General features: G+C 52.3%; 1 protein-coding gene and 2 long non-coding RNA genes across 5 annotated transcripts; 2 read left to right on the forward strand and 1 right to left on the reverse strand.

Moving 5' to 3' along the window:
• Positions 1 to 4,563: 4,563 nt before the first annotated feature.
• Positions 4,564 to 7,142, reverse strand: FOXD1 (forkhead box D1). Its single transcript, XM_077898156.1, is given in 3 exon segments — positions 4,564 to 4,937; positions 5,755 to 6,888; positions 6,891 to 7,142. Coding segments are annotated over 2 exon segments (1,311 nt in total). The 5' UTR covers positions 7,101 to 7,142; the 3' UTR covers positions 4,564 to 4,937; positions 5,755 to 5,787.
• Positions 5,756 to 13,958, forward strand: LOC144314253 (uncharacterized). Of its 2 annotated transcripts, none has more exons than XR_013380077.1 (4): positions 5,756 to 5,908; positions 11,660 to 11,781; positions 12,072 to 12,194; positions 13,797 to 13,958. It is a non-coding gene; the product is annotated as an uncharacterized LOC144314253 (long non-coding RNA). The 2 variants fall into 2 exon arrangements; XR_013380078.1 differs by lacking the exon at positions 5,756 to 5,908 and adding an exon at positions 9,294 to 10,071.
• A 9,744-nt stretch (positions 13,959 to 23,702) lies between these two features.
• On the forward strand, positions 23,703 to 25,356 carry LOC144313457 (uncharacterized). 2 transcript variants are annotated; one of them, XR_013379103.1, is made up of 2 exons: positions 23,703 to 23,894; positions 25,066 to 25,356. It is a non-coding gene; the product is annotated as an uncharacterized LOC144313457 (long non-coding RNA). The 2 variants fall into 2 exon arrangements; XR_013379102.1 differs by lacking the exon at positions 23,703 to 23,894 and adding an exon at positions 24,065 to 24,398.
• Positions 25,357 to 26,619: the final 1,263 nt, after the last annotated feature.

Raw genomic sequence — 26,619 nt, forward strand, 5'->3', positions numbered from 1 at the left:
TAGATGTGTGTGTGTAATGACTCAAAGACTGCGGACAGATCGGAAGAGCGAAGCCAGGGGAGTGTCACATAGAAGCAGGTAGAGGAAGCTGACACATCTGGAGTAACTGGCTACAGATTCCAAATGTATCTGCAAGAAGGCGCTGGGGTAGCTCCTCAGTACAGGGGACAGGAAGAGCAAGCAAAGAAGCAAAAAGTGTGTAAGAAATAAATGACTCTTCTACACCGTGACCTCTAAGGCAATTTACCCTGCCACAGTGGGTGTCTAATAAACCGCAATGATGGCCACCAAGTGACAGTGTGATGTAAAGGGGATAAAATGGGATTTAAATACTCAAGTCCCAGTAGCTGTGACCTTGAGCAAGTCATTTCATATTTTTTGAAACTTAATACCTTTATTTGTAAAATGAGATCCATAATAACTCTTGTCCTCACTATTCCAGCGTGGTTGAGAGAAGTACCAGTGAAAATCCTTTTTTAAAGTTGATGTGTGGGCAGCCCGGGTGGCCTAGCGGTTTAGTGCCGCCTGCAGCCAGGGCGTGATCCTGGAGCCCCGGGACTGAGTCCCTCGTCAGGCTCCCCAAAGGGAGCCTGCTTCTCCCTCTGCCTGTGTCTCTGCCTCTCTCTCTGTGTCTCTCATGAATAAATAAATAAAATCTTTTAAAATAATAATAAATAAATAAAAGTTGATGTGTGCTGAGGGGTAGTGGATGGAATGGACGGATAAGTGGCTCCTAGGGAACAAGGGACATCTGCTTCTTGCCCTGATGCTGATTACAAGGGTGTGTTCACCTTGTGAGAAGTGATCGAGATTTGTGCATTTTTTCTGTACATATATCATACTTCCTAAAATGTTTACTTTTAAAGAATAGCTCAAAAATGGTCTTTAGAGTCAGGCTGGTGATAATGATGATAAAGATAAGGAAATTATAAATGTGGGCCAGAAACTCATAGTCTTGATCTCATTTCTTTTTCCTAGCCATCTTATCACACCTGGAGGCTCGGAACTCTTCAAGGGAGGCAGGGGGGGTTGACAGTAACAATCAGTTATTTTCTATGTGTGTTCTTGCTTGTTACCAAATAGTATTTTCCCGGTTAAGAGGCTGGAGGAATGAACCAGGAAGTTTCCCGCGTGCCAGAGGGGTCAACAATAAAAAAGAAAGGAGCCCAAGCTGTTCACATCAAGGGGAAGATGTGATTAGAGAGATGTGACATGCAAAGAAATTATCTGAAAAGTGAATTCAGTTGGGAAAGTACAAGTCCCAAAGAGCCGAGAGCAGCTGGTCATGATCAGATTCTCCATCTTTCTGTCAAATGTAATCGTATCCAAATTGGCAGGGTATTTATTGCTAAAGTCGAAGGGCCAGATTTTACACTAAACATATTTACACATTTACATTCACGGCCCTATAAACACTCCACATTTCACTGGCCGTGACATCAAACACATTTACCAACAAAAAGCATATGCCTAATTACAAAATCATAGGGGAGAAGAGAGGCAAGTGGCAGCTGATGGGCAATGAGTGTGCATGCCTGTGTGTGTGTATATGTGTGACCCAGCTGCAACACCAGGAAGCCAGGAGAGACGAGAATGGATGCTGACAATGCTGGGCCCACTCTGCTTGTCCTCTGCTTCCCAGGCCTGTCCTCGTCTGGTTCAGTTCTCAAGGGGGACGGGGACCCCCGGCGCTCCAACGCATCCCACGGTTATCCCCCTGGAGGAGCCCAGAGAGACCAGAGTGACTGGTGGGCAAATTTCTGATTCGGATTGAGTTTGATGGGGATATGACCTTAAAGTTACCCCCACATGACTTTTCTCAGTCGGTAACAAAAATAGGTGGGAGCAAAATGGGTAGCCAGCAGAGAAGTTTTAAAACTAAACCTAGAGTCCTTAATTCCTGGCTTCAGGCAGTAAGATCAGATCCCTGCCCGCCTGGAGCAGTTGTAATAACACCGTTAGCCGCTCCAAGCTTGGTCCTCGGTCAAGCAAGGAAATGAGAGCCACCAGGGCCAGAGAGAGGAAAACAAAACAGGCACCACCACTGGCCTCCGACAGCCTTTAATAAATGACACAGGCTGGTATTCCATCAAAATAATCACCTTCCATCTGAAAAAAAAAAAATCCACCTCCCCCAGTTCTCTCAGAGGACAGTCTACAGGAAGAAATGGTGAGCTTTGGGGGGGGGGGGACCGAAAGGCAGAAGCTTTTCCCCCACATGGATGCTTACTACATTCACTGTAAGAATTTTGTTAGTAACCGTACGCCAAATCCCAGTTCCACCAGCAGAAAGTTTGGGCAGGAAAGGGCCACTGAGTGGGGGCCAGGGAAGGAGGGATGTGCAAACGCATACAGAGATGGCTCGGTGAGTGAGAGCGAAAGGGAAAGGTTCTCAGAATTTTTCCCTTCTCATCCCTCCGTTCTTTTCTTTTCTTTTTTCTTTCTCCTTTTTAAGAGAGGAAAGGAAGTGGCTCTTAAATAAATGCACAGGATGGGGATGGGAAGGAAACACGTTGTTGAACAGAAGCGCTAGCTTCTCATTTTGAAGAAATAAAATAATTACCCAACAGAGAAAAAAAGAAATCAACCAAGAAACGATCTAAGGTCGTGACACCGTGTGTGGTACAAGGAGCAATTCAATCCATAAGGGCTTCATTACCCCCGCAATAGATAACATTTGGCTAAATCCAGCCGCAGAGTAAATCGCCGCCGCTCGGCAGAGCCCTGAATGGAGACGCTCCTTTTTGTGTGGTCCTCGTCCTCCCGGAGCTGCCTGCACCATTAGCCCCAATATATCCCTCTCCCTATTAACTGCAATTCCCTCCCGACTGCGCCCCGGTCATTTGTCTCCGGGCTCGACGGGGGCGTTTGATGAGCAGAGAAACAAGACGGAGGGGAGAAAAGCGTCGGGTTAATGAGTTGTAGCAAATCCACACTTTGTAGTTGGGAGGAGGAGAGCTGGTGGCCAATGTTTGTCCAACTGGTTTATTTTTCGAGACCCAGCCTATTGAGGAAGGCTTGTTCAAGCAAGCTCGGTCCTTCCAAACACACAAACATCCTTCTGTGTGCCTTCAAAGAAAAGGGGACCAGGGCTGGATTTGCATGCGAATGAGGAGCCCGGGAGGAGACGTCCTTGCCCATCAAAGGCCCCGGTAGCCCGCAGCCCCTCGGCCTTTGTTCCAGCACCTGCTCCCGGTGCAGCCCGACGGCCGCCCTGCGCTCCGGGCCGCGCTCCCCGCCTGCAGGCCCCGCCGCCTGGGCGCCCCACTATCTTGTCCCCCGCCCCCGCCGCTGGCCACACCTGGAGCGGAACCCAGAGCCCCCGGGGTGCAGGAGGCAAACCTGGGGAGCCCGCAGGCGCCTGGGGCTTCCTCTTTCTCTGGGCTGGGGGCTCAACAAGCGCTTGGTCTCTCCGGCTGGTGTGCGTGACTCGGGGACGGGCTCCAGACTCCAGATGAGCCCGCGGTGGGTCTGCACGGTGCCTTGTTACCATCCCCTTAACCGCTCTGACAACTTGGGGGGGTAGAGCCCAGCCTGGCACTTTTTTTTTTTTTTTTTACAGGTGTGGGCATCTAACAGAGGATGAGCAGGGATTCCCTGCTTTCAGGCCGTCCAAGCATCACGCAAATAATAACCCGCATGGTCTTGCTCTTTCCCCTGCTCGTCATAATGACTTCCAGCTCTGAGCTGCAGGTCTGTGACTTACGGAGAGAAGGCTGCAAGGCGCGCAGCAGCGCCTGTGCCGTCGGGGATCCGCCTGCTAACGCCTCTCCCCGGGTGGCTTGGGCATCCGTACCTCCCGGCCCAGGGGGCTCCTCTCTGGCAGCCAGCCGGGCTAGGGTAAAAGTAACTTTTGCATATAAGGTTCTGGTCTAACAATGTTTCCATTTGTATCTGCATAGTCAGTGGTGAACTTTGAGGGTATGTCTGAACTCTTACTTAATCTTCTCCAAATGCTTGATAGGAAAAAACCCAGGACTTAATTTTAAGGCTGTGAGAGTCCAGTTTCTCCTCCCTAAAGAGGCACACGAGGCCAGGGCGTCAAGAGCGACTGTCACTGCAAAAATATTGGCCTATAATTCAGTCTTCATTAACTTGATAGGTTAGTGGTGCAGATCATCAGGTACATACCTGTCTAGGCTTTTGAAAAAGAATTTGGTAAATATATTTAACCTCCTCTGCAACTCACTGATATTAAGTATTTAAATTACATATTACATATGCTTTGGTTTTATTTGTAGCCTGTGGCAAATATCTACAGTTATCAAAACTAGAGTCTCATATTTTTTCACATAACTAGAAATTGCCTGCAACAAGTAGTTAATGAAAATACTCAAAATTTGAAAAAAAAGATACCCTAAATCACAAAAGCTGTATAATTACTTCAATAAACACTGATACACTTTCATTTTTATTCTTAAAGCGTGTACTATGCTAAAATTGAAGATTTCTCTTACATACTCTACGTTACTCATTTAGAGTTTCACTGTTTGCCTTTTAAAATAAAAACTTCTTTATGCAATTCCTAAACATCTTTTCTTTCAAGAAAATAGTAGCTTTAAATACTAGAGCTTTCAAATAAAGTTTATTTTACACAGGTAAATATTATGCAGGACTTCAAAGCTACTTGTATCTATTAAATTTGCAAAGACTAAAGATTGCCTATTTGCTCATGCTGCTTTCATTACAATATAACTGTCAGGTTGGAGAATTTTTACAGATACAATATTGTGCTCAAAAGGAAGTGAAAGTTAAAGTGGGAAACTCAGAAATAAAATTAAAAGCTCTGCAAAAATATCTGAGGGTGACTGTGGCATCAATTTTAACAGCCCCAGTGCTCTTCAAAATGGAACAGAAGTCTGAAAATGTCTATTACAGTAGCTTATTTTATTGTCAACATTTAGAAGCAATTTCTGATTTCTTGCAGTGACTTTGACCTGGAAAGCAGAAATGAAAAATGATGCCGTGATGCTCTTTAAAAATCCCTCAGAAAATAAAATTTCCTATTCTATGTCGGGTTCCTACTTCATTCCCACGGAAATCTTTTTTTTTTTTTTAACAGAAAAGAAAATAAACTAAGAAGGGGACGAGTGGAGCCAATTTTTTTTGGTGGATTTTCTTTGAAAATTAAGCATTTTATTTCTGAAAAAAGTGTAAAAATCTTACATTAGAATAGCACAATAATAATTGCCAGTAAAATTTACAATACCCCTTGTAAAGAATAGGCAGCAAGTACAAAATAAAAATCCCGCGTGTCTATTATGATACAAAAACACAGGTTAAAATAAGAAACGATCATTTTGACTTTTTTGTTGTTCCTTGTGTAAACACGTTAATCATTTTTTTCCCCCATAACTGTATGAAAAAAGTACACCAGACAAGTGTCCTCGAATATAAAAACTATTGCTTCGCTGGCGCTCTTCAGGACCTTTAGTATCTGTGTATCACTCTTTTGAACATTATTGGTATTTTTTAAACTCCTGGACCTGAGAATCTCTAGACCTCCAAAAGGCTTAGATTTAGGAAGTGATCAATAAAAAAGTTCCCACAAATGGAGGAAGGCCCTTGCGCTTACACAAGGGAGGGCCCGCGGCGGGCCCCCTGTTCCTCCAGGGCCGGGCGGGCCGGGCGGGCCGGGGGGCTGCAGCCTCGGGGCGGCTTTGCATAAATAGAGGGGCCGCGCCGCAGCGCAGGGCGCACCCGGGGCGGTCCCGGGGCGGGGGCCGCGCGGAGCCGGGCGGGGCGGGTTCCTACCTGCGCGCTGCCGAGCGCCCTGACCGGGCGGCCTTAACAGTTAGAGACGCGGGCGGTCAAGCTGTCGCCGCCGGGCAGGGCCGCGGCCGGGTGCAGGGTCCCCAGGGCGGCGGACGAGGACACGGAGGAGGCTGCGGCGGCCGCGAGCGAGCGGGTGAGCGCGGCGGCAGGGCCCCCCGCAGCCTGGGCGCCGCCGGGGGCGGGCGCGGGGGCGGGCGCGGGCGCGGGCGCGGGTCCGGGCGCGGGTGCGGGCGCGGGTCCCGGCGCGGGCGAGGCCTGCACGGCTTGCGCGGCGGCCGGGCCCAGGCTGCGGCCGATGATGCTCTCGATGGAGAAGGGCGAGCGCGCCAGCGCCTTGGCGGCCGGGGCCCGCAGCGGGGCGGGCGGGGCGGGCAGGGCGGCGCCCAGCGGGTGCGGCCGGTACCCGAAGGCGGGCGCGCGGGGCGGCGGCGGCGAGTGCGGGTGGAAGGCGGCGAAGAGCGCGGCGGGCGGCGCGTAGGGCGGCAGCTGCAGGCCGAAGCCGCAGCCGTAGGGCCCGTAGCCGCAGGGGGGCGGCGGCGGCGGCGCGGGCGGGAAGAGCGCGGCCCCGGGCCCGGCCCCGGCCCCGGCCCCGGCCCCGGCCCCGGCCCCCGGCCCCGCGCCCGCCGCGCCCGCGCCCGCCGCCCCGCGCAGCAGCAGCGCCTCGTGGGGCGGGAGCAGCGGCTGCCGCTTGAAGCGCTTCCTCCGCCGCAGGAAGCTGCCGTTGTCGAACATGTCGGCCGACTCGGGGTCCAGCGTCCAGTAGTTGCCCTTGCCCGGGTTGCCCGGCTCGCGCGGCACCTTGACGAAGCAGTCGTTGAGCGACAGGTTGTGGCGGATGCTGTTCTGCCAGGCGGGGAACTTCTCCCGGTAGTAGGGGAAGCGGCCGCTGATGAACTCGCAGATCTCGCTCAGCGTCAGCCGCTTCTTGGGGCTCTGCAGGATGGCCATGGTGATGAGCGCGATGTACGAGTAGGGCGGCTTCACCAGCGGGCTCCGCGCCGCCGCGCCCCCCGCGCCCCCCGCGCCCGCCGCGCCCCCGGCGCCCGCCGCGCCCGCCGCGCCCGCAGTCGTCGCGGGGCCCGGGGGCGCGGGGGCGCGGGGGGCGCGGGGCGCGCGGCCAGGGGCGCGTCGTCGTCGTCGTCGTCCTCGTCCTCCAGCTCGTCCTCCCCGCCGTAGGAGCGCCGCCGCCGCCGCCCGGGCCCCGGGGGGGCCTCGGCGCCGCTGCCCTCGCCGTCCTCGTCGTCGTCGCCGCCGTCCCCGCCCTCCCCCACCACGTCGATGTCGGTGTCCTCCGCGGGGCCGGGCATCTCCGCGCTCAGGGTCATCGCTGCGGCGCGGCGGGGGCGGCGGGGGGCGCGGGCGCGGCGGGCGCGGGGGGCGCGGGGGCGGGGCGCCGCATCGGGACGCGCGGCTCGGGGCTCCCGCCGCTCCCCGGCCCCGGCCCCGGGGGCGCCACGCTCGGGCCTCGGCGCCGCGCCCCGCGAGTCCTCGCCGGCGGCCGCGGGAGCCGCTCGGGGCCGCCCCGCCTGGGCCCGGGCGCCGAGCGGGGCCGACCTTCCCCGGCGGGCGGCGGCGGCGGCGGCGGCGGCGGCGGCGGGCGGGAGCCGAGGCGGCGGCCGAGTCCGGGAGAGGGCGGACCTCTCCGCGGCTTATAGCGGGCGGCCTGTCACATGGTGCGCGCGTCAGCGCCGCGGAGGGCCGGGCAGGGGCGCGGGAAGCCAGGCGCGGACGGAGCGCACCGAGGACCGGCCCCGCGCGGGTCGCGGCGGGGGACCCGGGGCTGCGCGCCGCTCGGCGTCCCGGCCGGGCCCGCGCTGGCCCTCCCCTCCCCCCTCCCCTGCCCCCCTCCCCTCCCCTCTCCTCCCCTCCCTTCCCCGGGCAGCCGCACCGCTCGGCTTCCTGGCGTCCCCAAGCTGGCCCTCCCCTACCCCACCCTCCCCGGGGCTGCGCACCGCTGGGCTTCCCGGCCCGGCCCGGAGCTAGCCCTTCCCCCCGTCCCCTCTCGGGGCGGCCGCACCGCTCAGCATCCCGGCATCCGGCCTGGTCCCTGAACTGACCCTCCCCTCCCCTCCCCTCCCCTCCCCGCTCCGGGGCGGCCGCGCCACTCAGCGTCCAGCCGGATCCCTTAGCTGACCCGACCCTCCCCTCCCCTCTCCTCCCCTCCCAGGGGCATCCCGCCCCTTCCCGAGCTGGCCTTCCTCTCCCCTCCCCTCCCGGGGGCGCCGCACCACTCAGCGTCCAGCCGGGTCCCTGAGCTACTACCCTCCCCTCCCCTCTCCTCCCCTCCCTTCCCCGGGCAGCCGCACCGCTCGGCTTCCTGGCGTCCCCGAGCTGGCCCTCCCCTCCCCCACCCTCCCCGGGGCTGCGCACCGCTGGGCTTCCCGGCCGGCCCCAGAGCTGGCCCTTCCCTCCCCTCCCCTCTCAGGGCGGCCGCACCGCTCAGCATCCCGGCATCCGGCCTGGTCCCTGAACTGACCCTCCCCTCCCCTCCCTTCTCCTCCCCTCCCCGGGGCAGCCGCACCACTGGGCATCCCGGCCCCATCTGAGCTGGCCCTCCCCTCCCCTCCCCTCCCCTCCCCTCCCCTCCCCTCCCCTCCCCTCCTCGGGGCGGCCGCATCTCTCAGCATCCCGGCTGGTCCCTGAGCTGACCCTCCCTCTACCCTCCCCGGGCAGCCGGTGCCCCGCTCAGCATTCTGACCGGGTCCGAGCTGACCTTCCCCTTCCCTCCCCTCCCTGGGGCGGCCCGCACCCTTCAGCATCCCACCCCGTCCCCCCAGCTGACTCTCCCCTCCCCGGGACTCCGCTGCCAGCCGACCCCCCCCCAGCCCGCCCCCGAGCAGCGGTCCCCATGGAGGGGGCCCCCCCGAGCTCCGCGGGCCGGCCCCGGCTCCCTCAGCCTGGGCCCGCAGCTCCCCGGCAAATCTGTTGAGAAGCGCCCCCACACACCCCGTTTAAGCACAATAATGATTGTTTACTGACCTTTTAACCTGTCTCCTTCGGTTCTTCTCCAAAGACGTTTGTTTTCCGCCATCTGTTAATAAAAATGTGGTTAGGGCTGGCGTTTTGGTCACTTATCTGCAACTGAATGCCCTAGAAACTTGACAGCTAAACTAAACCACTCTAATGAGAGGATCTGACAAATTTCTTGGGAATAAAGCAAGTAATCGTTGAATGCAGAAAAGACGTAGAAAATGTCAGTGAAAACCCAAATACACACACACAGAAACAACTAGGAACAACTCAAAAAGTTCTTTCATGACGAGGTAAGGGACTCTGTGGTTCTTAGTAAGAGGGAGATTCTAATCAACAGCCCACAGTAACCTTATGTGTATAAGGTGTACACACACCTCGACTCAGGCTTGGTAATAGGGTAATGAACACTTTCAAACCAGCTTTTAAAAGTGTTTTTGGAAAATCTAAGTATCTCCAATAGCTACTGGTGGGAAGCAACGAAATAATGCTGTAAAATAAGATTCAAGTTTTGTTCAACCCAATTTTCCTTTTCAGGTGACAGCGTAGCAGAAACAACTCAAACAGGATGTCATTTTAAGCATTCCTATCTTTGTCATCAACCCACAGTAATTGCTGCGGCTGTGCAAAGGTCCTGATAGCCCGTGGAATTGACACTCACGTGGCCACTCCTTTTGGATTTTTACATTTCTTAAAGCACTCCTGTTTCAAAGTGGAGACCCACCTCAAATTTTTAGCTTTCTGACTAAAATGAACACTTGAAAAAACTAAGTATCAAAAGTCAGTGGCTTTCTGTAGCAACGACCCGGCAGCTGCATTTGTGTACATGTTACTTTTCCCACCCAGTTCTTTGCGTTTTCCAATGTCTTATTAATCCCCTTATCAATCACAGTCTCAAAAATAAACTGCCCCAACCTGAGAATTCTTTTAAAATCGAGTTTTGGGGGCCGAGGACAGCTACCCACCAGTTGCGCTGACAAATGACCCCTAACATCCAACACAGGTCTTTGAAAGCTGTGACGGTGCCTCCAAGTCCTAAATAAGTGGTTTCTCAGTGACTCTCCTTTGAAAAATGGCACAACCATGGCATCATGGCAAGGGGCTCCGCATTCACCTGAGCCAACACTGTCAGCACTACTACTCCGTCGTTGGTCATTACGTTGCTCTGCTCTTGTAGCCCAAGTCCTTACAAGGACCTCACGCTGGCACTTCCAAGTCCAAGTTTTAGAAGCGCTCCTCGGAGAGCTAAATCAACAGCGCGGAGCCAGGCGGAGCACTATGGGCGGCACAGGAAGGAAGACGGCTGCAGGCCAGCAGCTCCTTCAGGTGCTCGTGCCCTCTCACTGCCCTGACCATGTCCGCAGAGGAGAGAGGAGGGAGCAGGGCGAGGAGGGGGGAGGATTGAGGAGGGTGAGGAAGGGGGAGTAAGGAGGGTGAAGAGGGAGGAGGAAGGAGGGTGAGGAGGGAGGAGAGTGAGGAGGGAGCAGGGCGAGGAGGGAGCAGGGCGAGGAGGGAGGAGGGGCAGGAGGGAGGGGGCGAGGAGGGAGTAGGGCAAGGAGGGAGGAGGGAAGAGGGTGAGGAGGGAGGAGGGGGAGGAGGAAGAAGAGCAAGGAGGGAAGAGGGAGGAGGGAGAGGAGGGAGGAGGGAGAGGAGGAAGGCGGGGGAGGAGGGAGCAGGCCGAGGAGGGAGGAGGGGGAGGAGGGAGAAGGGAGGAGGGAGGAGGGGAGGGAAGTGGGCGAGGAGGAGGAGGGAGGAGAGGGAGGAGGGAGCAGGGCGAGGAGGGAGGAGGGAAGAGGGAGGAGGGAGCAGGGCGAGGAGGGAGGAGGCCGGAGGCCGGCTGCCCCTTGCCGAGGCTCCCACCGGAGGGGCTCGGGGTGTGCTCCCCGCGAGCCTTGGATGGTGGGTCACCTGGCGGCGGGCGGGCGCGGGCACCTGCCAGGACGCGGTGGATCTGGGCCGACCCCGGGCCGCCCCCCAGGCTGGGGCGATGGCGCTGCGCTGGGAGGTGCGCGGCCGGCTCGCGTGGACGGACCGTGCGGGGCGCCCCGGGCCGGGGCGGGGGAGGGAGGCTGCCCCCTGGCGGCGGCGCGGCGGCCTGCGGGGCGAGCCAGGCAGGGGCGTCCCCGGGGCGGGCGGCCAGCTCGGCTTCCCTCCTGGCGCGGCGGCCCGGGACGCAGGCGGAGGGCGCGGGGGCGGACGCCCAGGGGCCCGGGAGGGGCCGGCGGGCAGCCCTGGAGCTGAGCCTCACACCTGGGCTCCGCACGCTCCCTTGCGCCTGGCGGGGGCTGCGGGGGGCCGCGCGCCCTGGACGTGCCGTGGGTGGGCGCTCCCCGCACCCCGCACCCCGCTCCCCGCACCCAGCACCCCGCACCCCGCTCCTCACAACCCGCACCCCGCTCCCCGCACCCCGCTCCACCACCACGCACCCCGCTCCCCGCTTCCCGCACGCCGCACCCCGCACCCAGCAACCCACACCCCGCACCCGCACCCTGAACCTGGCTCCCTGTTCCCCGCACCCCGCACCCAGCACCCCGCTCCACCACCGTGCACCCCGCTCCCCGCACGCTGCTCCCCGCACGCCGCTCCCCGCACCCAGCACCCTGCTCCCCGCACCCCGCTCCCCGCCCCCCACTCCCCACTCCCCACACCCCAATCCCCGCAACCCGCACCCCGCTCCCTGCACCCCGCACCCCGCACTCCGCTCCTCCACCACGCACCCGCTCCCCGCACCCCGCACCCCGAAACCCGCACCCCCACCCCGCTCCCCGCACCCCAAACCGGTCGCCTGGGGGCCTGGCCTGGCCGCAGCCGCCCTCGCCCTGCGTTTTGTCTGCTTGCTGGTCGGCGCGAGCTAACGCACAAATCGCACACAACTGACTTTATTTTCACTTTTTACTTTCTTTCCTGCGAATAGACGCAGAGCCTTACACCGAGGCAAGTGACGCACAGTAGGAACGTGCACACTCGGGCGTCACCGTGGCACCGCAGGGGAGCAAGAACTGAAGAGCACAGTTCAGAGACATGGAGAATATTCACGTTGGTGCAATCACATTATCCATTTCCAGAAAGTTCCCATCATCCCAGACTGAAACTGGACCCACTAAACAGTAACCCCAGGGTCCTGCCCCTCGCCGCCAGCCTGGGCAAGCACTAGTCCACCTCGTCCCTATGAATCTGACCCCTCTGGCCGCCTCACAAAAGTAGAGCAGCACCACCTTTGTCCTCTTGACAGTGGGTCTCTAACTGGGGTCTTCAAGGTCATCCCTTGTAGCACGTATCAGAACTTCATTCCTTTTTAAGGCTGAATAACACTCTTTCCTATATAGATGCCACATTTTGTGCATCCATTTGTCCACCAAGGGACGTTGAGGTGGTTCTCTCCTTTTCTGTTCCTTGGTGAACCTCAACGCACCCAGCTCTCTGTGAGACTCCGCATGCGCCCAGTAAGGGTATGCTTGTCACTGTCCTGCGCCTTTCTCACCCCAGAAATCCTCAAGGGAGCCCCATGGTCCTAAGAGAGCACACATTAGTGAAGTCACAGCAATAGTCCCCCCCCCCCCCGCCCCAGCTTCTGGATTTGTAACCTCAACTTGCTCACAATCCTGAGACTTGGAGACTCACACTCTGCACATCATCTTCGATTTTAAGCAGGAGGAGTTAAGACTCCACCAGAATATTTGTGAATATTGTGAATATTTTCCCCCAGACACCTGCACGCGCGCGCGCACACACACACACACACTTTTAAATTCCTTTTCTGCCTTCTCACCTGTCCTAAATCCCCAGAGGCCCCAGATGACCTTCACATGCTTCTCTGGCCATCCAGGCATTCTCTAGGGGTCTAATGGTTGTGCCATGAGGGTTGGTTCGTACACTCCACCAAGCTAATGTCGAGGTCACAGTAGCCAGTGCAGTGGGTACCTCCAAGTGATGGCTGAGCAATCAGGCTTGCACAGGTGCTGCTACGTGTTAAGAGGTCGTGATGGCGAGCAGAGCCTTCTGTCATCACGTCCCGGTGCCAGCTGCCTCTCCCAACACAGGACTCCACGGGCCAGGCTCTTTCCACCCCCTAAATGTGCTTCTCCAGTGCTAGTTAGGTAGTCTGAAAATAAGCTCAAGACAAGGGATTCCTGGCTGAGGGTAGTGGTACCTCTCCCAAGAGTAGGTACTATTTTAATCTGGGAATTCTTTTTTTTAATCTGGGAATTCTTTTTTTTAAGATTTTATTTATTTATTCATGAGAGACAGAGAGAGAGAGAGGCAGAGACACAGGCAGAGGGAGAAGCAGGCTCCCTGCTGGGAGCCCAACGTGGGACTCGGTTCCGGGTCTCTAGGATCACGCCCTGGGCTGAAGGCGGCGCTAAACCGCTGGGCCACCCGGGCTGCCCATTAATCTGGGAATTCTGTTATAAAATGTCATAATTGAGTTTCAAATGATGGGTCTCCAGCAGTGTAGTCGGAAGTTGAGAAGAAGATATTTTAGTGGCCTTCTGGGTCTTACTAAGCAGTCTATGCTTGCGCAACAGCTCCTTAAACAAGCATTTCATGGCCTCTGAGCAGGATTCAGAAATCCTCAAGAATTCAGAATGTCAGAAAGGTCTAAATCTGTGTTTTATAACAGCGAAATTATTTACACTGACTCAGGAATTTTCATTACCACAGTTAACCTGGACTCGCCCTCCTGCCCCAACGCACACCAAACAGAGACTTCTTTAGTTAGCTCTGATCTCAGTGGTCTGCAGTGGTGCATGTTTAAATCTTGTACCCCCAAGTCGAAAGTTCAAGAGATGTATTTATCAGGAATTAAACTGCAAAATACACACATCTCCCTTCCAGAGAGGAGTCCCCCATTTCGGGGCGGGACCACCTTCCATATAAGACTCTCAAGAGCACATGCTTGTAGTTCTGTAATCTTCTAGCATTTACTTACACTGTTTAATAAGTTAACTTCTTGGAAATAGATTTATTATTTTTAATTCTAATATGAGAATTGAAAACAATAACATTACTATATCTAGAAAGAGTACATTTATTTCTTATTTTATTCACAGTTCACCCAGAGGAAATGTGAAGAGGAACCTCTCTGTTTGGGATGAACAAGGCCTCTCTAAAGTGATTTGAGGGGTACAGCTATCCAGACACATTGAAAATAAAAAGGATCCCGTATAAGACCATGAGAAAGCCTCATCATTAATTGCATTTTTTGTGGTTTAAAATTGGCATACAGTGACAAAAAAAAAAAAAGGAGTATAGAGTGACTGAGCTTATCTATTACACACACAAATACACACACGTGTGCACACTTACACTCTGTTGCCTGGTGTCCAGGCTTAAACCAAGGCTGAACTGTCACCTCTCTGCTCTACCTATGCAAACACCAAAACATCTCGATCTCCACCCTCAGAGCCAGCCCTGACACCACGACCTGGCACCAATCCGGTGGGGACATCGGGAGGGTAGCTGAGGTGGAACACAAACATGGGCCCCTGTGCGGAAGGCACCTCAACATTTTTCATTAGAGGGATGTGTGAACAAATTGTCTTTGCTAGAAAGCTTTGGTTGGCTAGCCTTCTAGTGCAGAAAAAAAACTGAGGAAGGGCCTGAACCCCAAATTTACAGAAGAATAAATAAAAATAATGAATGATCACCGGTAACAAAGTTAGAAAAAGGTGAAATGCCATTTTCCTCTATCAAATTAGCAAAGAACATTATCACGATGGGTGTAACAGAAGGAACTGCATCATACACTTCCTGTGTAAAGTGATAGAAACCTTCTGGCAAACAATTTGGGAACTGGACCTTAAGTGTCCGTTCTCTTTGAATCATTTACTCTAGGATTGCATCCTAAGAAAATAACCAGAAATGTGAACAGAAATGTATGTACCAAAAAATGTTTGTTGCAGTGATATTTTAAAAGGGAAAAAGTTGGAAACATTCTAACTGTCCAAGTGTTAAATGTATTACTATATATCCTCAAAACGAAATCATTTGCAATCGTGAATAGTTAAGTCTGTGACTGGAAGTCCTAGCAATCAGGTGAGAAAAAGAAATAAAAGGCACCCAAATTGATAAGGAAGAAGAAAACTTTCACTCTTTGCAGATGACATGATAGCATATACAGAAAACCCTAGACTACCAAAAAGCTACTAGAACTAATAAATGAATCCAGTAAAGTCACAGGATACAAAATTAATATACAGAAATCCATTGCATTTGTATGCCTAATAATGAAGCAGCACAAAGAGAAAGTAAGGAAACAATCCCTTTTACCAAAAATAATAAAATACTGGGAATAAACTTAACCCAGTAAGTGAAAGACCTGAACTCCAAAACCTATAAAACATTGATCGTAGATAACACAGTGATTGAGGATGACACAAATAGAAAGATATCCCATGCTTATGGATTAGAAGAACTGATATTGTTAAAATGTCTGTACCACCCAAAGCCCCCTACAGATTTAATGCAACCTCTATCAAAATACCAACTTCGTTTTTCACAGAAACAGAACAAATAACACTAAAATTTGGAGGGAACCACAGAAGAACCCAAATAGCCAAAGCAATCTTGAAAAAAAAGGACAAAACTAGAAGTATCACAATCCCAGGTTTCAAGATATACTACAAAGCTGTGGTAACCAAAACAGCATGATACTGGCACAAAAGTAGACACATAGATCAACAGGACAGAAGAGAGAACCCAGAACTCAACCCAAGACTTATATGGTTAATCAATCTAAGACAAAAGAGCCCAGAATATACAACAGAGAAGACATTCTCTTCCACACATGGTGCTGGGAAATCTGAACAGCTACGTGCAAAAGAATAAAACTAGACCACTTTCTGACACCATACACAGAGTAAATTCCAAATGTATTAGAGACCATCAAATGTGAGACCTGACACCATAAGACTCCTGGAAGGAAACATGGGCAGTACTTTCTTTGACATCAGCCATAGAAACATTTTTCTAGATGTTTCCACAGGGAAAGGAAACAAAAGCAAGATTAAACTATTGGGACTACACAAAAATAAGAAGCTTTTGCACAGTGGAGGAAACCAACAATAAAACAATAAAACAAGGACAACAATCCAATTTGAAAAATAGGCGGAGGACCTGAATAGACATTTTCCCAGAGAAGACATCCAGAAGGCCCACAGACACCTGGAAAGATGTGGAACATCACTCATCATTGGGGAAATGCAAATCAAAACCAGAATGAGCTATCACCTCACACCCTGTCAGAATGGCTAGATTCAAAAAGACAAGAAACAACAAGGATTGGTGAGAATGCGGAGGAAAAAGAACCCTTGTGCACTATTGGTGGGAGTGCAAATTGTTGCAGCTGCTGTGGAAAGCAGGATGGAGGGTCCTCATAACATTAAAAATAGAAACACTATATTATCCAGCAATTCCACTACCAGGTTCTCAAAGACAATGAAAACACTCAGTGAAAAAGGTAGGTGTGCCCCTCTGCCTATTGCAGCATTATCTACAGCAGCCACGCCATGGAGGCAATGCAACCATCTCTCCCCGGATGAGTGGATGAGGAGGGTGTGGTGTGTATGTCCAACCAGAAGAAAGAATGAGATCTTGCCATTTGCAACCAACGTGGATGGATCCAGACCACATAATGTTCAGTGAAAGAAGTCGGTCAGAGAAAGATAAATACTGTATGAATCCTCTTATGTGTAGAACTCAAGGAATAGAACAAATGAACGAAGAAGAAAAGAAAAAACAAACAAACAAAAAATCAGATTCAAAACTATGGAGAATAAACTGGTGGTTGTCAGAGGGGTAGTGGGTGGGATAATGGAAATCGATGATAAAGGGAATAAGAGTACACTTCACTTTTTTTTTTTAATCCAAAATGTGATTATGGTGGCGGGGGGGGGGGGGGTAGGGTGGGGGTGGGCACTAGGCTGGCTCAGTCAGTAGAACATGTGATTTTAGGATTGTGAGTTTGAGCTCCACCTTCAGTGTCGACTTGAAAATAGAATCTTAAAAAAAACTATGTGCTCATTGGGATGGTTTCCCGCTCCTCTAGATTCTGGGTGTGTGCAGCGCTGCATCGGTGTGAAGGAGCGTCCTCTTCCTCCTGCAGGTGGCAAACAGACCGTGGAGCAGTCAACACACAAGCTACCGCTGCGCATGGCTAACGACAGCCGTGATCTTGCAGCATCCTGGGCATTTCACATCCGTGAGGTTGGGATTGGGGCCGTGCACCAGGGGCTTCTCCTTGTGCTTCCTCTCCTCCTCTTCTGGGGCTGAGTGGAGGAGGTCCCTGAGAGGGGCATGTGGTTTGTGGGGAGGATGTCATTGCACGAAGGCCAAGAACATTTATCTTGATGAGCACTGAGCAATGTATAAAGTGGTCGAAACATTGTATTGTGCACCTGAAATGATTATAACACTGTATATTAATACACTTCAGTAAAAACATGAGGTCTGTGAGCAATTTTAATAACTTGAAAAAAACTTAAATGGTAAATGAAAAATCCAGATAGAAAAATTTTAATATAATTATACATGTAATATTATATTTATTTACATATATTTATTTTATATATTTAATATAATGCATGTAAATAGTATGACGGGGAGGAAATAATAAAAAAGTTCAATTGGTTATTTCTGGAAGGTAGGATTATGGTGGTTTTTATTTTGTTATTTCTTTTTTTTTATTTTGTTATTTCTGTTTTACTTTTCTGTTTTCCTAACTATTCATGATGCACAATTTCCAAATTGCTAAGTTGTGACACCTGAGAGGCACAATTAGTGTAAAAGAAAGACTGCAAGCTGAACAGTTTATATCATCTGAAGCATAATTATTGGAACAGACACTAAGAGTTTTAAATAAGCATGATAAATATATTAAGGTGAAAGGGAACTTATTAGTAAAATCAAGCAAGAAAAATAAATAATTTTCAAAAAGATCCCAGTGGAAACATTAAGCATGGAAAATACAATAGATAAAGTAAAGAACAAACAGATGGAACACACAGCAGAATGGATACAGCTGACGAACGCACTGGGTTTGAAGATCCATTGGAGGGAGTCTCCCAAAAGCAGCTGGAAAGGGCAAAATCCTAGTTCAAGGAGTTTTATTTATTGAGCAAGAGAGAGATAGATCATAAAAATATGCAAAATGAAGGGCTCAGTCGGTTAAGAGTCCAACTCTTGATTTCAGCTCAGGTCATGATCTCGAGGTCCTGGGATGGAGCCCTGCATGGGGCTCCTCACTCAGTGGGGAGTCTGCTTCTCTCTCTCTCTCTCTCTCTCTCTCTCTCTTGCTGTCTGTCTCTCAAATAAATAAACACATCTTTTAAAAATGAATATGTTAGTTAATTACTTCCTTCTATCACATGCTAGAAGGCAACAGACACTGCAGGAGAAAATAAAAAAGAGGGTAAGAGGGCCGGGAGCAGTGAGTATAGTGTGGAAAGGGTCAGGTAGGTTACAATTTTAAACAGGGAATGAAGACCGGAAAAATGATAGAGTTGGATATTTAGGGGAAGAGAATTCCGAGAAGGAACAATTAGGGCAAAGGCCCTGAGGCAGGAACATGCTTGGTCATAGTCAAGGAGTGGCAAGCAGGCCAGCGCAGTCTAGCGGAGAGAGCAAGAGGGAGGATGGGACAAAATCCTAGAACAGGAGATGAGGCCAAAGGGCTGTGGGATGGGAGGGGGTGACCGTGCAGGTGGGACCTGTGTTTGAAGAGCTACTGCAAGGTGTTGCGCAGAGAGGTGACCTGCGGGAGCTCAAATCCTTAAATCCTGTAGAGAATTCCTGGCTGCTCTATTAAGAACACCCTGTGTCAGGGCGCCCGGGGGCTCAGTCCGCTGAGTGTCTGCCTTCGGCTCAAGTCGTGACCCCAGGCTCCTGAGATCAAGCCCCGCGTGGGGCTCCCTGCTCGGCAAGGAGGCTGCCTCGGTCTCCCTCTGCCTGCCTGGCCCCTGCTTGTGCTTGCTCTTTCTCAAGTAAATAAAATCTTAAAAAAAAAAAGAAAAGAAAAGAAAAAGGAAAGAAAGAACACGCTGTGCCAAGCAAGGGAAGCACCAGGAAGGCAGCTTAGGAAGCCGTTACAGCCCAGCGGGCCTGACCCGGGGCACATGCCCAGGCAGCGGCGGCGGCGGGGGGAAGTGGTGGATTCTGGGCCCACCAGGAAGATGGTGCCTGGTGGTTCCCGGAGTCGGCCTCAGCCTGTATTCGGTGTCAAGGAGAGTCAAGCTGGTCTGTCTGCGGCATTTTTTATGTTGCTCCAACTTCGCTTTTTTTTTTTTTTTCTTTTTTGCCCTCTGTCATCACCTCAGTGTTGGCGTCCCCAAGACTGTGTCTTCGGGGCGGCCTCGGTCTGTAGGCCGTGCCACGTGAGGCCACCCCCCTCACGCCATCGGCTGTTGCCCAAGGCCTTGAAAATTCCTATGTCCCTTCCCGTTTGTCCACGCGCCACAGGGTCATGCTCCTCGCGGCCTGCTGGGCGGGTCTCCTGGACCCTGAGCTGAGAACTCGATGTTTCTCCCTGACTCTGGCAGGCCCTGTTCCTTCTGTAGTCCTTGTCACTCCTTGTGGCTCATCTTGCCATGTTGGCAGCAAGAACTGGTCAAGACGTGAGGTCTCCTTCCTCATGTCACAACGTCCAGTTTGCCACCAAGTCCCTCCGGTCCCCCATGCTGCAAGGCGTGGCTCAAACGCCACATTCTCCGTGGAATCTTAACCCATTCTCAATATTTCAAAGTGGTTTCTCCTCGGAGTTTTATAGCTTTAGGCTTTACATTAATTTAGGTCAGGGATCCATTCTGAGTAAAAGGTTGTACATGGCATGTGATTAGAGGCTATTTTTTATTTTATTGTTTATTCTTCTTTACACGTGTACATCCAACTGTCCCAGCACGCACACCCACTGAATTTCCTAAGTATCTTCTGGTGACAAGGTAAAATGGTACAACTACTTTGAAAGACATTTTGGCAGAATCTTAAAAAGTTAAATCTAGGCCTACCCCACAACCCAGGCATTCCAGGTCTAGCTGTGTGCCCAAGAGAAATGAAAGTATACGGCTACGGAAGGACTTGGTATATGAATGTTCCCGAAACAACCAGGAGCATCTCCACAGCACTCACTAGTCCCCCAGCGTCAAGGAAAGGGACCCGTGTCCCCTTGTTAGGGCCACAGGCCGGGAAGCTACACTGCAGAGACAAGGGGAGCCAGACGTCCACCAGCCATCGCAGGACCGGTTGTCTCTCCAGTCATGGGACAGAGGCCCGAGCCAGGCCTGTCTCCCGGTGTATGGGTGGCCGTCTTCCCCCGTGTCTCTTCACATCACTGTCATCCCTCCTGGTGGGCTTCTGGGCCCAGACCTGAGGCTTTTCACAACACGAGGCATCCGGGATCAGGACCGACCCTGATGGCTTTACCTTGACGACCTCTGTGTAGACTCTGTCGAAATACGTTCCTCTCCTGAGGTGCCGAGGATTAGGACCCCAACACGTGAATTTGGAGGGAGACACGATTTAATTCTTAAGAGAGGAACACAGACGACCCCCCACCCCCTCTCAATGGGCAGGGTGGCAAAGCCACCACATAAAAAGTGTGTGTGGGGGGGAGATATTACCACCATCTCTGGAAAATATAATCTACTTCATCGTGATATGAAATGTTTAATAGGGAGACTCTATGACAGCTTGGGTTCTTCATTTCAGCGAAGTCAGCTCACAACATAAGAAGACATGTAATTTAGGGGGGAAACTGTTTTCATGTGTGTCATATTTTTATGATGGTTGGAGAGCTCAAATACTAAGTAAGCGTTTGGTTCCAAACAAGACACCTGGAACGCCTATGGCTGATTTTCCAAGGCAATGAGAGGATCTGCTTCAAAAGCTAGTGCTTTCCCAACAGAATTTCCAGCAAATTATTATTCCTGGCCCGAGGATGTGCTTTACTTTAAACTCCTTTGCTGACTTGCTTATTTGTAGTAGACACTCACTATTGGCGCTTGTAGTTCACCCTTGACCAATCTTGTCTTCACTCCGAGGAATTCATGCCTATTAATTTTATTTTGCAGGCAAGGCAAATGTAAACGTGTATTTTTATCAAGTTTTAGGAAAAACATATCACTAAGTACCTGCTATGACAATACATCTCGTTATGCCTCATTTGTTGCCATTATTATTATTACTACTTGAGATTTGGGGTGACCTATGGCACAAAAAAATAAGTGCGGCACCTGGCATTGGTAATGCTCCTTTTTTTTTAAAGATTTTTTTTTTCATTTTGAGCAATCTCTATAGCCAATGAGGGGCTCAAAGTCACAACCCCAAGATCAAGAGCTGCATGCTCTACGGCCTAAGCCAGCCAGGCCCCCGGCGAGGGCCACACGCTCACTGGCCCAATGCACACTAGTAGCTGTGCTCCAACAACAAACCCCGGGATGAAGATTGCACAAAAGCCAGTCTCCGAAACCTAAATGTTCCTTTTAAAAGGGGGTGGAGGCCTGGTTACCTCCAAGCCCGTGGGCCAACTCCAAGGCATCTGTTCGCTACCGTCCACTCCTGCCACGCTGCCTTAGCAGCCAACCTCTCCGCCTGCCCACGTGGCCAGCACCCAGCACGGGCCCACCAGGCCTCCCAGCGGGGTCTGCCCACCACAGCTCCATGCAACCAAATTCAAGCTCCCTGAGCCCAGCCTGATGGAGCCATCACCCCTGCTCAGCTCTCCAGGCACCTCGCTACTCCCCACCCCACGACTTGCCCATTAATAATGCTCGCGGGGCGCCTGGGGGGCTCGGCCCATCAGCCTCCGGCTCTTGACCTTGGCTCGGGTCGTGGTCTCAGGGTCGTGACACGGAGCCCCCGTCCTGGTCCGGGCTCAGCGTGGAGTCTGCTTGGGCTTCTCTCCCTCTCCCTCCCCCTCCCCGTTCTCTCTCTCTCTCAAATAAATAAAATATTTTTTTTAAAAAAACCCTGAAAAACAAAAAAAAACCCCAGTACTCCACATGTTGCCTCCATCCCATCAGGCCCTGCCCAGGCTGAAACCCTCGCCCCACTGTACCTGCAAACCAATTGCAAACCCGCAATCCAGCAGCCGTGTCTGCTTCCAGGAAGCCCCCGCTGACTGCCTCAGCCCCGCCAGGACTCTGCCTGGGCTCGGGGGCAGGTGCTGTCTCCCTGTCTCCCCGCGGGCTGTGGACCTCAGGCCTGTGGGGCTACCTGCTGCGACGACAAGCCCCGAGGTGAAGCATCCAAGGGGAGGACCCCCGTTTCTCCCACACAGCCGCGTGCTGCTCGCGGACCCCGACTGCATGCCCTCACCTGGCACCCTGGGCCGCCTTCCGCCCGCTGCCCAGCCCGGCCACTTCCACAGAGCCCGCAGCTGCAGCCCAGGCCCCACGCCCCAGTCGAGCCTTCTTTTACCCAAATCCATCAGCTGGCAAGGAGCGCACACCTGGCTCCGGGGACCCCGGGGACCAACGGGGGCTGTGACGGCGCCTGCCCCGGCCCTGGGCCTCAGCCTTCCTGCCCACGCTCCAGGCCACCAGCCCCGGCCTCTGCCCCCGCGGCTCCGGCCGCCGCCTCTAGAGCTCCAGGTGCCGCGGGGCCGCTGCAGGCCCAGGACAAGCACCAGCCAAGAGTGTGGGGAGGGGACTGCCAGCGCCGAGCTGCTGCACTAGCTACACTTACCCGCAAGGGACACGGAGAAGCAGCCCCAGGACACCGAGAGGCCAGCTGCCCCGGCTGCCTCCCGCTGTGAATCAGAATCTTTGAAAATGGGACAAAAGTATCAGCATTTTTTTTCTTTTTTTTGACTTTCCAAGTGCTCCCAACGTGCCAGCCAATGTGAGACCCAGTGAGTCGGACCTGTGGTTCTCAGAGCTGGCTGCCAGTCAGAGTCACGCAGGCTCCTGCCAGGACCCCACCCCGAACCAGCAAAACCAGAGTTTCCAGGTGTGAAGCCTGGGTGGCTGCCTTCGTTCCCTTACCCCTTCCTTCCTGCCTTCCCTGCCCACCAGCTTTTCGGATTTTTCCAAAGTTCAACCAGTCTGGGGGATTACTAACCTGGACTTCAATGGACCCCTATTAAAACTGCCATTTTTGTTGCAGTTGATAAACCCTTTGGTTATTTTCTGGGGGCGAGGGGGTTAAAGATCCGTCTGAGAGAGAGAGTGCGTGTGTGAGTCGGGGGAGGGAGAGAACCGCAAGCAGACACGCTGAGCACACAGCCCTACTCCGGGATCCGGATCAGGATCGATGCCAAGGCCCACAAGACCACAACCCGAGCCGAAACCAAGGGTCAGACGCTTAACCTACTGAGCACTCAGGCATCCCTAAATCCCTTGTTGTGAACAAAGGAAATTGAGATAATGATTTTTATTTTTTTGAAACTAGAAAAGACTGATCCCGGGGCGGGTAGATGCAGGGGAACAAATTTATCTTCTGGTGGCGGGGGCGGGGGGGGGGAACCCGTTAGCAACAGGACTGTGCCTTCTCCAAAAATCACCTTGGGTGGCACTTCCCAGAGCCCACCTGCTCCTGCAGCTCCAGCATCACTTGGGAGTGTGTTAGAGATGTACGTCCTCGGGGCCTAAATTCTGAGGGTGGGCTCTTGGGTCTGGGTCTCGCCAAGCCCGGCGGGTGATTTTTTTTTTTAAGATTTTTATTTATTTATTCCTGAGAGACACACACACAGAGAGGCAGAGACCCAGGCAGAGGGGGGAGCAGGCTCCCTGCAGGGAGCCTGATAAGGGACTCATCCAATCCCGGGTCCCCCGGGGTCACGCCCTGAGCCAAAGGCAGATGCTCAACTGCTGAGAATACATCAGGTGTCCCAGCCAGTGGGTGATTTTGAGGCACGTTAAGGTTTGAGGGCCACTAACCTGGAAGTGGCACTTCCGGTGGGGAAATTAAGATCTTGAGCTTCCATTTCCGATGTGGGTCATCTTTCTTTTGTTTTCCTGACACACCACACGGCCTCTCAAAAAGACAAGAGTAACAACCGGCAGTGCTGCCTGAAGGCCCGGACTCACCGCGCGTGTCTCCACGTGGGACGGCGCCGTCACGCCTCCACTCTGCCCCTGCTGCTTACCGGCCTTCGTCCCTGACCTCCGCACTCAGCCTCAACATGTGGTTTGTGACCTTAGTGTCGTGGCCTGCAGGTAAGCCCCCAACTCTGCCTCCCACCTGCATTTAGGAGCTGCCGCTGCGGTTTGATCAAAATGACTGTTGGGCTCCTGTTTGCCTGCTGCTTCCGCTCCCCATTTCCTCACCAGATGGGGTCACATAATCCCCAAGTTTTATGCAAACTGCAGCACAGGGGCCTGTGCGGCCAGGGCGGTGAAGGGAAGCCCTGCTGGGCTGGACCCACCAATATTTTACGAGAAGTCACAGGCTTCCTCTCAGCCTGAAGAACAACAAAGTAGGAAGCAGCTCATTTTCTTTTTCCCCCCACAACCCTTTGTCGAGGGTTAGCAAGACCCTCCAGCGTGAGGCCGCGCGGTCTGCCCCGGGTGGAGCCAGGGCACGTGGGGATGTGAGGGGCCGCCAACAGTAAGCAGCCCCGTGATGGTTCTCGACGCTGGAGGGCTCCACTGCTACTGAGCACGCACTAATTCTGGGATTTCAGAGACGTAATTTTACTTAATCCCAACAACATTGTAAAGGTAAGTAGTCTTTTATTTATTTATTACTGAGAGACACAGAGAGAGGGGCAGAGACACAGGCAGAGGGAGAAGCAGGGTCCCTGCGGGGAGCCTGACGCAGGACTCGATCCCAGGACCCTGGGGTCACGCCTTGGGCTGAAGGCAGATGCTCGACCACTGAGCCCCCCAGGCGTCCCAGGAAAGAGTGATTTCTGATGCCATCACAATCACCTTTACCTTCATAAATTCTTTTGTACTTATGCCTTTGAATGTTACAGAGCATCCCAAGAATCCACTCATTAGCCAGCACACGTTTATACTTTTAAAAATTGTATTTATTTTCAGCGTTGATATCAGGATGTGCAATGCGGTGGTAGAGACAAGCCGAGCCTGACAAGTCTGTGTGGCGCACGGAGTGAAGGCGCCCGTCCGGGCAGGTGGAGGAACAGTGAGAGCTCTGATCTTAGTTTGCTAGCTGTGGGGTTTCAGGAACACCGTGCAATCTCCCCGAATCTGTTCCCTTTGTGTTTGTATTTCTGCAAGTAGGAATAAGACTACTGCCTCTCTCTGTGTCTCTCATGAATAAATCTATAAAATCTTTTTTTTTTAAATCTATAAAATCTTAAAAAAAAAATGATCACTCTTTCCTAATCCTAATTCTTGGATCTGTTTCTCCTTGCTCTCCTAGCCCAACAAGGACTTTATCTACTCTCCAGCCGGGCCAGATAGGACCACAGCCACGTCCTTCAGGCACTATGCTCTCCACTGCTGATGACTGAACCCCCTTCCCTCGCTCGCCATCCTCCTTCCCACCTGTGTGGGAACAATCCACCCATTCAACACAGGACAGTGCCTGCTTCCCCACACCCTGCCAGGATTGAGCACTGTAGTCTTCGAAAGTTTTCATCATGAAAATAGGAAAAATAAAAACCTCATTTTAATTGGCAGGTTCTTAATTGCTGTAGAGGTTAAACATGTACATTCTTTTGTGGATTGCCTTTTCATTTCCTTTACCCAACTTCTTTTTTATTATTATTTTATTTATTTATTCATGAAAGAGAGAGAGAGAGGCAGAGACACAGGCAGAGGGAGACGCGGCTCCATGCAGGGAGCCTGACGCGGGACTCGATCCTGGGTCTCCAGGGTCACGCCCTGGCCGAAGGCAGCGCTAAACTGCTGAGCCACCCGGGCTGCCCTTTATGTTTAATTATATATAATTTTTACGTCTCACTTTTTACATTAAATCCATCTGAAACTTGTAAGGTATGCGAAAAGAATCAAGAGTCAACGCTCTCCTTCAAATAAATAGCCAGTTTGTTCTAACGCCATTATTGAATAATAGAGATCTTCTTCAACTTCCAATGACGTTATGTCCCAGTTACAATTTCACCGTAGTTGAAAATATCCTAAATCAACACTAAACACACCTAACCTGTGGAACATCATCACTTAGACTAGCCTAGCCTACTTTAAACAAGCTCAGAACACTCACAATTAGCCTACAGTTGGGCAGAGCACCTAACACAAAGCCGGCTTTGTAATCAGGTGTGGAGTATCTCACATTATCTGTTAAATACTGAGACTGAAAACCAGAATGGTTGTTGGTGTGTGAGCTGCTTACCCTTGAGGCCTGGGACCTGACTGGGAACCACAGTTCCCTGCTACTGCCCAGCACCAGAAGACAGTGCTGTACTGTGTATCACCAGCTGAGAAAAGACCATTATTTAAAATTCAAAGTACAGTTCCTTTTTTTTTTTTTCAAAGTACAGTTTCTACTGAATGCTATTACTTTTGCACCTTCTAACGTGGAAAAAAAATCGCTAAGTCACTCCATCACGCTCTCGGACCACATGTACATACTTTCCTCAACGATTTAAGGGATCATCTTTATTAAACACTAAATTTTCTTTCTGGACTCTCTAGTCTTTCCATTGATGTATTCTCTTTTTTAAAATATATTTTTAAATTTATTTATTTATTTATTTGAGAGAGAGCGCACGTGCAGGAGCTGCAGGGGAAGACAGGGATTGGGGGCGGGGGGCGGGTCTCAAGCTGACTCTGCGCTAAGCGAGGGGCCAGAGGCGGGGCTGGATTTCACAACCCTGAGATCATGACCTGAATTGAAACCAAGAGTCAGATGCTTAACGGACTGCGCCACCCAGGCACCCCTCCATTGATCTATTCTTGTGCCTGTAGGACATTGGTTTAATTTCTGTAACTTTATACTATGGTTTAATATCAA

The sequence above is a fragment of the Canis aureus genome, chromosome 5 (assembly GCF_053574225.1).
Source record: "Canis aureus isolate CA01 chromosome 5, VMU_Caureus_v.1.0, whole genome shotgun sequence".
NCBI classification, from domain to species: Eukaryota; Metazoa; Chordata; class Mammalia; order Carnivora; family Canidae; genus Canis; species Canis aureus.